We start from the raw sequence: 12,852 nt of genomic DNA, 5'->3' as shown, positions 1-12,852 counted from the left end.
AGCCCACTTCTCTGCAAATTGATGCGGCTTTAAAAAGTCTGCCACATAAAAAGCCTTTGGGGATTCTTTAAATAGGTTTTAGCACACTGGAGTCTAATTCACCTTTGACAAGGTTTTTAAATGAGAAACACAAATATGCACTTCGAGTTAAAACAGCAATTACAGCATTTTCAATACAGGCTTTGTACTGGGTTGGGTATCACAAAAGTTCACAAGGATTAATAATATGGAACCACAATAAATGGATTTGCAATCTTTTGTGGCAAAATACTACTCTTCAGTCCATAGAGACTGCCTCTAGAGATACACAGGAAGGATGAACCTCTCTGAAGGAAATACATGCTTGTCCATGGGCCCAGCTCCTATCATCATGATAACTTTCCAAAGTAGAATGCTAGGCTCTTGCTGATTTCCAGGAAGAACTACTGATTGATATGACTGGGTACTCAGTGTATGGTGCACCATTTTCCATAATCACAACAGGTTTTTATTTTTATTTAAAGGAGAATTATTTCAGACATACCTCAATGCCTTTATTTAATCACAAGGCAGCACAGATGTAAAAAAAAAATATATGAAAAATGTTCACATTTCAGTATGCAGAAAATAAAGTATGTGACAGGTAATCCATTTCTTGAATTGCATTATAGTTGAACATCTATGTTCCTTATTACTTTCCAGCCACATTCATGCTTTAATGATATCTCAAAAACTGTAAGGTAATTATGCATATGATTTCAGGAAAGCAAAATTACAGTTATCTGAACGGTGCCAAAGCATATCCCTAACTATTTCCATTCCCCATCCTTTCTGTACCACATGCAGCAGTGAAAGAGGGAGAAACAGCAAGGGGAGATTCTAACACCTGTAGTTCATCACCACCTGCAGTCTATCTGGCAATACATGTCAAAAAGAAAGACAGATGTCCAGTAAACAGAAGGGGGAAAATTCTGGACAAGCTAAAAATGGCAATGACTTCAGACATCCATCAGTGACAAAACTATGACCCTTCTATCAGAATCATCCAAACCTGAACAGATGGAAGCTAAAAGTGCTTTTATCCATCCCAGGCCCATAACGAACTGCAGGCTGCCCTCCCTGCCAGAATTCTCTCTTCTGCAATCCTGCAAACAGAAGGACAGCACAGGCATGCACAGGCAGGAGCAGACTTTATACTGGGGCTGTTCTTGAGCATTTACCACAAGCTTGACTCTCAATAGATAAGGAAATAACAAGGGTATGGCACATATTATTTCATGTTCCTCTGATGCAATCTGGTGCAAACACTCTCCCTTTTCAGTAGCCTACTGCATAGTTCCATTATTTGCTCTCCTTAGCTCCAGCCATTATTGTTATCTTGTGCCTTGATTTTAATGTTTGGCTTGCCTGCAGCTGAAAATACACTCTCCTACCTCGGTGCCCCTTTCTTCTCATTGCTGAGACATTAGTATTTTGTTCCCTGAGCAAAAATATATCGGGTGGTTTAGGCAGTTTATTTGAAGTTTTTCCTTAGGCCCCTGCTTTCTCCTCTGTCCCTAGCAAATGAGGTGCACACCTAGTAAGTCACAACACAAAGTGAAAGGCATGAAGCTCCAGGTGTCATGTCCTTCCAAAGGAAACCAGCCCCTGGTGTACCTGATCTGGTTTGGGGATGTTCATCCAAGTTCAGCAAGGTCTCCACAGAGCCAGCTTGTTCTCCTATCAGCTGGCATAAGCCTCCTGTTATTACCACTCTAACATTAAGAGCCTGAATGGAGTCATGGTTCCTTACAGACACATTACCCCACCATGGTTTGGGAGCTCCATGCTGACCCCACTCACTGCTGCTGCAGCCAGTCCTTCCATGGCAGAATGAAGGAGGCACATGGTGTCCCAGGCACCCTGTCCCTCTCCCCCAGCACTTGCAGCACGGTGGCATGCGAGGCACAGACACGTTTGCCCTTTTACCACCACGGCCCTCCCGCTCCCATCTCTTGCCAAAGGCAGCATCCCAGCAGGCACGCTGCCAGCCCCTTCCACCAAGGTCGAGGACAATGATGTGCTTTGTACCCCCACAGCTACAATGCCAAATGGTAGCATATGGCACCTTCCCCCCAGACCCCATGGCTGCAGCACTGCACTTGGCAAGTCACAAAAATCACCCATCCCGGGGTGTCCTCCTCCTCCACGCTGGCACACAGCGGAGTGGCTGCCACGGCTGTCACATTTTCCGCTGTCACTCTGAAAGGAGCCCTTTGCAGAACAGATCCAACAGCACACAGACAAAGGGCAGGCTGCTCCCGACACACGCCGGAGAGGGAACATTGGCTGCTGGGTTTGGCTCATTTCAATCCAGTGCAAGCAGTTCCACTCCTCCCACAGCAGAGAATGTTCAGTCTGCAGCAGGAATCCACGTAATTCCATCAAACAATGCTCCTTGACTTCACGCTTTCATTAGTCATCACCTAAATTGCAGGCCTGCTCCATTAAAACCTGACAGTCAGTCATGGGCTTGCAGTTTGATGCAATCTCTTCACGAACACACATCAATCACATGTTCCTCCTTGCTATTTCTTCCAGAAAATAAAACTTAAGAGCTCACTAAATTTATGGATATAGCAGGGATTTGAAATACAGCACAGAACATCACGATTTCACAAGTTATGCCCATCAGATTTATAAGAGACAGAGTTTAATTAGCAGAGATTTCCACCTCCAGAGGTAGCAGTATAAGCTGTGACTCCATAAGGAGAGATGAGACAATGTTGGCCTAGGAAGAGACATTCACATTTCACAGAAAGATTTTCCTTTCCTGTCAAAGGGAAGGAATCAGCCTAACTTCACTTTTAACATGCTGCATAACCATGTACTAGTATGATGTAACTCTGAAACTGGCTGATAATCTGCCTTTTCAGCATTAAATTTGACACCCATACTGAAGAAACAAGTGAGGTCCTTGCAGTCACCATGGATTTGAAAATTTTTCCCACCCTTTTAATACAAGGCTGGAAAAGAAGAAAGATGATGCCTTATTTTAAGTAAGGATCAGTGTTCCCAAGGCACTAGTAATGGAAAAGGGGGAAGATGAAAAAGTCTGCAGAAGGGCGGGATAAAGAGCAAAGAACTTGGGAGCCTCGTACTGCCACAGCCACAGGGTGGAGGTTTTAGTCAGGCAGAAACATCCAAGCATTTGAGAAAACATTGAGTTGTCTGCCGTGGGATCTGCAAACTTCTGGAAAATAATCCAATTCCTATTCAGCTGACCTAGGCACTATGAAGTAACATATTTTGAGGATGCTTTGCTAAACCATCATTTAATCCAAGTGGAACTTGGATTTCCCTACTACTTTCAGAGATAAGAGGACTTCACAAACTTGTATCCTTTTCATCCCACATCAGAGGCACAGGTCTTTGGTGCATCAAGGAGGCAAGATCAGCCTTCAGATTCAGACACCAGCTTCCCAGACAGCTTCAGGCAAGTCACTTCCTCTCTGGCTTTCATGCCATTTACAGTAGAACCCCACCAGCTGTTTTATGGAAGAGGTGACATGCATCTTAACTGAGTTACATTTTGCAGCTGCAAATTTTCTTTCTGAAAATGGGAATAAGCATGGGAATTTTATGTTGGTTTTTATTACTATAAAATACTATTACAAAAGACTGGCAAACATCTGTACTAGAAATTGCCCCATCAAATGGTGACATCTTGAGTTTCTGTGCTTTGGAGCTTGCCTCCATCACATTTCTGTCTCGCTTCTCCCTACAATGTTATTTTCATTACCTAATAGAATACAGAGTCTTTTAATAACTGAAATACAGAAAGTGCACACAGACAATTGTAATGAAAACATTGTCTTAAACCTTTCACGTTGAATAAAGCTGATAGATCCTCAATTCTGTGAGTGAAATAATCATCATGACAAGCCATCCAAAAACTATCAGTATGGGCATTTTTTCTCAAAAGAAGCTTGAATTATCACTGCCTCTGACTTTTCACTTTTTTCTCAGTACTTTCTTCCTACTTCGCAGGATTTATCTGGGAATCTAAGTTTCAAACTGTGCTTCATGATATGTCAAGGCTATTCCAAAAAGCAATAATGCAGCTACAAACAGAAGCCCTGGACAGGGTATCCCAGACACAAGAACATCTATTACTTCACTGGACTTTTTAATGTCCCCACTAGAGGGATTTACATGAAGCTGAAAAAAAACCCCCAACAACCAACCAAGCAAAAAACCTCATTAGCTGTCACAAATGCCCTTCGGGTATTTAGAAAAAGGCATTTTGCTTCTTTTGAGGCAGAGTTTCTACTTCCACCCCAGAGAATGCCAAAAGTATCAATGCACAAGAATATGCACTGGCAAATAAAACAGCCATGGATGCAAGGTTAATGGACACAGACCTTACTGATGACCTGCTGTAGCTTCACAACTCATTCCAGCCATACCTTTGGAGTGCGATTTATCTTTATCTTTAGCCCCACAGAGTCTGCACACTCAAAGTTCAGAGATTTTCTCACACCTGTTAACAGAACAATGGAAAAAGCCAATATTGTGCCTCCCCACACCTATAATTTGGTCCCCCAAATCACTATCCGAAATGGTCCAAGCAACAAGCTCTCATTCCAAATAACTTTATCACTTCTCACTTGGCTTTGCAGGAACTCTCTGCATTTCTGGCACCACTTAAACCATTTTCTAACACTATAAATGATCATCAAAATCCAGTGCCACTGCAGAGCTGAGGGAGAGAAAAGACATCTCATTGTTGCTGCAATTACAACTGGTAGTATTTAAAACAGGGTGGAAATAAGCCATATCCCTCAATGTACTTTTCACTGTGAGCTACACCCTCAGTAGGAGTGAATCTGGTGCGCATACACAACAATGGTGGAATAAGTTTAACACAAACTCAACCACTAAGTCTGTTTTTTTGCCACTTAAGTTTTGAGATGCCACTGCCATTGTGTTCTAAATTCTTCTGTGCAGCAGATGACCTCCAGAATGACAGCAGTGGGTCATAAATGATCAATATTTCTAACTTAACACACCTCAGATCACATGCACCACAGGCTAAGCAGGATCAATAAAAGCAATCCACTTCTAAATTAAATGACACAAGTGAAAAATAACATTTTAACTTCAGCTTCATACACCATGCTTGAGTAATGGTATATTTTTATGGAGTATGGGTGAATTTTTAGAGAGTCTGTACAGTCTTCTGCCATGTGAAATTAATGTCACTGAGAACAGATGATTAAGCAGAATTACTTTAGATAAAAGAAAATGAAATATACAATTGTTCAGTAGATTTCAGAAATTATTCACCTCTCTCACTTATTTTCAAAATAGACTGCAACTAGAAAAGCATTCAGAAAACAGGTAACATTACTACTACTTCTACCATAAACAAACTTTCAACCTATAATCTTCACTCATTTACCAAGATAGAAGGGATTCAAGATAATGGGTTTTATATATAGAAATTTGTGATGTTACACACCCAAGCCATCTGAGCAAGGAGAAATGTGTTTATTCTGCACATGCTGCATATCTCAGAGAAGATATTCAGAGAAGGCTCTTCTTTGATTTTTCTTTTAAATAGTTTTTGCATCTAGATTTAATTCCTTCACTTCAAAATCAGATGACCTAAACTTCTACTATCAGATAATTCTGGGTGGAAAAAAACCCTATGAATTAATGTTTCCATATTTAAAGAAATTATGTGTAAACCAGTTATTTCAAGTTCTTCTTTGCTACATACCAGAGCTTGAGTTCTACCAGAAAAGCAACCTAATCTTCTGAATGGGAAAAGGTGCCTCATCTCCCCTTGCATGATTTAAGAGGACATTTTTGGTAGTCCTTTAGTAGCCCAAATCTGAGTCACACCAATATCAATCTTTAATCAGATGCAGCATCATGAGGGGATCTTCCATATGAAGGAGATGAGGCAGAAACACTCATGTCACTCTGGAAATGTGTGTCACTACTCAGCCTTGCCTCTCTCCCCCAAAGCCCTTGTATATAGGTTGTCATTAATTCAGACTGACACCATTAATATGCAAGGCTTATTCTGCAGGTATCATTTCAAATATGCGGGGACACAGGCACAGAAAGGTAAGACCTGGTCCAATGTCACAGAAGGAGGAAATGGAACAAAAAGGTGGTTTCTTAAACTTGGTGCCTTCATCCAGCTGTTGCTCAGTAGACATGCAAGAAAGGCAGGAAAAAAAGGAGTTTCATGTGCATTGACTTGAAATGAGCAGATTTTATGGTGGCAGCATAACAGCTCAGTGGCATGACCCATCATCTACTTCACAGGGATGTAGGATTGAGGATGGTTTGGGTTTTGTTTTTCTGAAAACTACTACGGAGACAAAACTGTTACAGGCACATCAACTAATTCCGCATCACAAGAGCTGCTGTTCAAGATGGAAAGCGTTCCTTCCCAGTGAGCCCTCACCATTAACCTTGTGAGAAACATGCAGCACGGCTTCAGCCAGCTTCATTTCCCTGGCTTGCTGACTCCATAAACCTCTAAGACTCACTTAAAAAACAAAAAATCAGTTTTGAATCACCTTTCAGAGGATGAGAATGAGGCAATGCATACCAATGTGTTCAAGTGTAGAGAGGTGGCTCTCAACCAGATACATTTCTGAGGAATGTATCACCCTTAACAAGGATGGCAATGCTTTCAGGAGATCTTCGACAAGGAACGAGCGGCGCTCAGAGCTGCTTTAGCGCAATAGGCGATTACACGGAGATATCTGTGCAGCGAGGCTGGTGCCCATTTGATTAAACAGCCTGTCTGCTCCCTCCACAAGATATCAGAGGTACAATTAGTTCAGTCAGTGCTATCAGCAATGCCCTTGAGGTGCTGTGCTCCTGACGACTAATGAAGAGGCACTGCTGGCTGTCAGCATGTACAGGGGGAGGCATTCATCTTCCTGGCAGCATCAATTAAATCCACCCGCATCATACCGGGAGTCAGGGATTCAGGAATCCAGCACCGGGAAGGAGTCAGAGCAGCTGAATGGTTTAACACTTCGATTTGGGGTTTTATATTGTGGAGAAAAGGGAATCAATTGTGCTAGGTATGCTGATGGCAAAGGGAATACAGAGAATCTGCCTGACAGCGAAGGCAGAGAGCACCCGCAGTGCTCAGGTGTGTGCACACGTGCGCTGTGGAAAGTCTTTTTTTGCATAAGGACAGGAACCCCTTAATACACAAACAATTTTCTCCTCAAGTCAACAAAAGAGAATTTGCTTATTGCACTGTGTTACTGATACTCTGCTAAGCCTTCAAGGAAAGCTGTTTGCTGCATGTGTGGGTGTATCCTCACTTAGGACATGGCCAATTACTCCTGAGAAGACAAGGCAGGGAGCTTTTTTCCCATGCTTACAGAAAACACACAGTTCTATTTCAAAACAACAGGCTCAAAACCTTCTAAAACATTTCTATCCCTGAGACATGATGCTGCATCATGTCAGTCACAGTCAAACGTGTCAGCTAATCGTGTGCCCTGCTTGGTGCCTCACTGTAAACTCCAACCTTTCCCATCCCACAGAAGTGTGGCTGTCAAGAGGACTTACAGGACTAAAAAGTACTGATATCAGAGGAGAAGGGTATTGAAGTAGAAGCTACAATAAGCACCTGGAACGGTACATAGGAGCACTACCAAGAACATTGCTTTTTTAGCTGAAAACTACATATCTGTAATTCCTGTTTTGTCTTACTTGTGTCCCTTAGGGAAAAAATATAAGTGAACTTACCAAATTCCACATTTTCCAGGCCTTCATGGACCCTTAATTAAAATCCCTGTGAATGCGTAGATGGCAAAAAACTAGCACCCAGTGTGGCCTTCCCATTTCAGATGTTTGACAACTCATGGCAAAACACTGTCCAGCAACAGGGAACTCAAGAGGTTTTGGTAACTTCACAACAAACTGGCAGTCATTTATCTTCTCAAACCTCAAAGCCTTTGTGAAGGCTAAAGGGGCTGTTCACTAACAGGGAGATCATTGTGGCACACACATGCAAAACAGAGCCCACTTGTCTCTTGGTCACAGGGGCAGAGACCTACCTATGGACATCTCAGCTGACTAAAAGCAGTGAAAACTTACTGCAGTAGAAGCACCAAAATAGTTTATTATCCCATCTTTCACAAAGAGGAAAGCTGTGTGTGAAAGATTGGATAATAAACCCCAAGCTTAAAAGTTTAAAAAACCGTAACGTTCACACCCATCTCACAATCCCTACCAGAACAGTTAACCTGCAAGAAATGTAATCTGCCATACAGCATGTAATTAAGTACATGAAGAAAGAAAGGCCTTTTTGGTCTTTGGATGCCTCTTTTCCTCTGACTAATGAGAAAAAAGTTGTAACTATTTCAAAGTTCTGGGAATTTAGTATTTCACTCCTTCACAGAGGTTTTAATTAAGAGCCTGACAAACTGACCTTTAACAGAAGTGGACAGTGTAATTCTTGTCTTCTGCAGTCTCCACAAACCATGACTTAAGACAAAAAAATTCATGTTGCCTGATAGGAAGTGATATAGCCCAGGATCCACAAGCACAAGAAATCAGCAGACACAAATGCAGGAAAAAAGCATCAGCAGACTCTCCAAGTGATATTGTTGAATTATTACAGTTCTTCCTAACAGTCTGAATAATCCCTAAGCACAAAACTTTGATTTAAGCTTCAGAAACATAACTTGGGGCTGAACAGAGAATGCTTTTAGTGGGATGAACTGACTTTGGTACCTCAGTGTGCAAATTCAAACACACAGATGCACATGCTGGACTATGATACTTTGTCAATGGTAAAAAACACAATACAGATGCAAAAAGTTTACAAGCAAAAGATTCTACAAAGAATATTGAAGATCAGTATTTGGAAATTTATGTTCTAGTTTAAACAGTACTAAATAAATATTAAAATTCATGCAACTGCAAAACTCATCAGCGAACTCTTTAAGATATTTGTGTCTCTAAGAGAACTCATTATTTAGATCAGAGCATGCAAACAAGGTCATCTGCTAGTGAGCATGGTCCTGGAAGTAACCTTGTCCTCTGTGCTAATTTTTCATGAAATCTGCATTAATACAGGACAAGGACAAAGATGCAATTCAGGAACATTCAAGTGGTGAAGTATCACTGGAGTGATGATCTGGCTTCTTACCTGAGGCCAAGCTGCAAAATGATTTAGCAGACTCAGAGAAGGACAGCAGCTAGCACACAAGGATCTCAAGCAGCTGCTGGGGTAGCAGTATGAACAGCTTAGTTTCCAGGATCAAAGTCCAATCAGTGATGAAGCACATTCCTTTGCCCATTCAATAACCACCATCTGTCCTAGACCAATTGCCTACATAGGCCCAGATGAGCTGGTGGTGCTTCCTGAGAGCATCAGAAAATGAGGATACAAGTCCTTGGAGCTCCAACAAGCATCCAGACATCCCTGGGAGAGCCACGGGCCCCTGCTGCACTTGCTCAAAATGCCTTCAGGGAGCACCCTTGGAGAGTGCAGGGGACTCTAAAAAAGACACTTAAGCCTTGTGTGAGAAACAGTGGCTGAGCCTGAGCTTCCCACATCTCTATGCTTGGCTCCTCCTGGTGCCAATGAGGTGCAGAAGCCAGTCTGCAAAGCATCACACATGTAAGCCACAGCTGTGCCCCGTCCTGCAGCTACAGGTGACATGTAACCCACCGAGGCACAACAAGGTCACCTGTTTCAGTTCCCTGGTAGCACAGATGCCTTCCCCCATTACACCTGCACCCCAAGAGGAAAAATTCAACTTTCCTTCAGAACGCAACCAATGCACAGAATGAGAGTTTATCTAATATATAAAGCTCAAAACAATCAGAAAATACAATGCAATCAACTCAAAACTAATCACACAACTTATCTATGTGAGCACATGTCCCACTAAAAGGTTTTAATTTAAACCCTCTTCTGATTTTTGTTGACTATGAAGCATTCCTCTGAGTGCAAGAGAAACTTACACAGGCAGAAGCAACACTAATCATTTCATGGTCACTGACTCCAGCACAAAAACTCCCACACAAAAGAGTGGCATGGGCCTTGTGCTGTACAGGAGGGGGTTTCTCTCCTGTAAATTAACTTTGTCAGCACACAGAATTTTTTTTTTAAAGGAAAAATTTTAAGTATTACATCATCTAATGACCTAGGGAATGAACAGAATGTTTTCAAAATGCAAATTGAAGGCATCTATATTTTAATTACAGCACCAAAACTGCAAGATACTTGTCTCCACACATATTTTTCCATTCATCTTCAGAGATGGCTGCACACAGAGTATTAGTTTCATAGTATAAACCTACTCCCACGTACATTCCCAAAATAATTTGCATGTATTACCAATAAACAAACACACACACAAATTTTCAGGCCGCCCACAGACGCGAGAGACAAAAAGACGACTTGTCACTTTTGCTTTTGGGATAGTAACTACAAATGCTTCAACTTTTAATACAGGGAAAACAATGCAAGAGCAGCATGAGCTTTGGCATCATAGATTTAACACAATGCTCAGTTCACAAAATCTTTAAAAATATGCAAATAGATCCTGTTGCTACATAGCTGATTTCCCATATGAAAGCTAACAAAGGCTAAACAGAACCTTAGCTACAATACATTTTTCTGTGTTATACTCAATGAGCTCAGTTGTGGTTTATAGTTGTCAGCCTATAAAATTGACTTTTATACTGAGTCACTAAGAGGATACAGATGACAAACAGCTCCATTACAGAAGGCTGACAAATTCCTGACTTGAGAAGCAACAGTGACATGACAACAGCAGCAACGCTCACTTCATCTTTGCATAAAATACACTTGTCAACTTCTACATCACATCTGCACTGTGGTATCTCCTTCACAGTCAGTCTGAGCCTTCACTTTCATTTCATCCCCCAAAGACCAGTGCTATGGCATGAAATAGCACTGATTTTCCAAAAAAGACCATTTTTTGGTCATGAATTCTTGGCATAAGATACACAGTAGGAAGTCTCTGTAGCCACATGCTTGTTAGCAAGGGGGGGCCAGGGCTGGGGGATAAATACACTGGTGCTATCCTAAAACACATTGAAAACCCCATTCTCAGAATTGCAAACAAGCAAAACAAAAAACCTATCTGATTCTCAGGGATGCTCCTGATAAATACCAAATTCATCTCAAAAGTAAGTACTAATTACTTTTTAACTTGACTCCATAGAAAGGTGGTGTAACAAACATCTTGGGAAATGGGGCGCACTCTTAACTTGTGCATGAAGGATAAAAATGCCCAGGGTCAGCATTATCACAGATTATGGTGTCATATAAATCAGGACATATGGAGAATTCTCTTAATTTCCAACAGAAACAAGATTTTAGTCTGCTCCAGATTTGCAATGCTAATAAATAGCAATATTTTGAACATATAAAAAACATATTGAAATATCTTTCAATATTTTGAAAACATAAAAAAGGGACTTTGAGAAGAGACAGTGAGAAACTTTTCAAATCTGACTGATTCAAGATTGGGGGGAGTCTTAAACCTCAGAGATACCACACTGGCTTTGCATAATAATCCCTTGCTGCCCATGGCTTTCATAATCAAGCTTTGAAATCTACTTCATATTTCTTACACTTTTACAATTTATTATAACTTGCACATCAGTGAACACAACTACATTTGTGCCCTGATACCAAGACATTTTAAAACCAGGAACAACCGACATTACCATCTATTTGCCTTTCCAAATAGCCACGATAGGAGGCAATTTGAAAAGTAATACAAGGATTAACAGAACATATTGAATAAACACACTGAGCTGACTGGATGTAGAAACAGAATTATTTTGTTTGGAAAACATGCTTAAAATCAAGTTCCAGTTATTAACCCAACACTGCAACATCCACCACTGAACCATCTCCCTAAGCACCACATCTGTAAATCTTTTAATAACTCCAGACAAGGTTGACTCCCCTACTTCCCTTCTACAAGGGAAGTCTGAATGCTTAACAACCCTTTCAGTGAAGCAGTTTTTCCCAATATCTCATCTAAATCTCCTCTGGTGCAACTTTCCTCTCATCCTGTCACTTGTTACCTGCAATAAGGTCCCCACCCAGCTTCCTTTTCTCCAGGCTAAACCATCCCCAGCTGTTCCTCAGCCCGGTGCTCCAGACCCTTCCCCAGCTCCAGTGCCCTTCTCTGGGCTCACTGCAGCCCCTCAGTGACTTTCTTTAGTGAGGGGCCCAGAACAGGACACAGCACTCAAGGTGTGGCCCTGACAAATTCAGGAGGACAATCCCTGCCCTAGTCCTGCTGGCTACACTACTGCTGATCCAGGCCAGGATGCCATTGGCCTTCTTGACCACCTGGGCACAGCTGGCTCGTGTTCAGCTGCTGTTGAACACCCCCAGGTCCTTTTCTGCAGGGAAGTTTTCCGGCCACTCTGCCGCCAACCCACAGTGCTGCATGAAGCTGCTGTGATCCAAGAGCAGGACCTGGCACTTCCTTGCCCTGAAGAATTCTGCTTTACACCAACAAATAAAATACACATCCCTTTCCTATGCTGCCTAGGGGTGAATGCAAAAATTATGAACCACCCTATTAACAAATTAAACCTTTTTTTTTTTTTTTTTTCCCCTTAAATTGAATCATTAATCACCTTCAGCTTCTGTTCTGGCAGAACAGATGTGGCCATTTGTCAATGAGGACAAACTGCAAAGGCTTTTGACAAGGAGTAGAATATCCTACCTGGAACAACCTCAAAAAGGAACTTTCCTGGACTTTCTTCATTGCAGGGATGCTCAATTACTCTGTTGCCAGGCAGAAAGATGGTACCCTAAAGAAAAAAAAAACAACAAACATG

The 12,852-nt window shown here is 41.7% G+C and overlaps 1 protein-coding gene across 1 annotated transcript in view; it reads right to left on the bottom strand.

Moving 5' to 3' along the window:
- The window catches only part of ARHGAP24 (Rho GTPase activating protein 24), a 181,620-nt gene that overhangs the window by 105,800 nt on the left and 62,968 nt on the right, over window positions 1-12,852 (bottom strand). The window contains exon 3 of the mRNA XM_021549220.3: window positions 12,738-12,825. Coding sequence (XP_021404895.1) covers window positions 12,738-12,825 — 88 coding nt within the window. The remainder of the gene's footprint in view (window positions 1-12,737; window positions 12,826-12,852) is intronic.

Source organism: Lonchura striata, chromosome 4 (assembly GCF_046129695.1).
Source record: "Lonchura striata isolate bLonStr1 chromosome 4, bLonStr1.mat, whole genome shotgun sequence".
Taxonomy (NCBI): Eukaryota; Metazoa; Chordata; class Aves; order Passeriformes; family Estrildidae; genus Lonchura; species Lonchura striata.
Note: the sequence above shows the minus strand (reverse complement) of the source record. Positions and strands in the feature narration are given on the sequence as shown.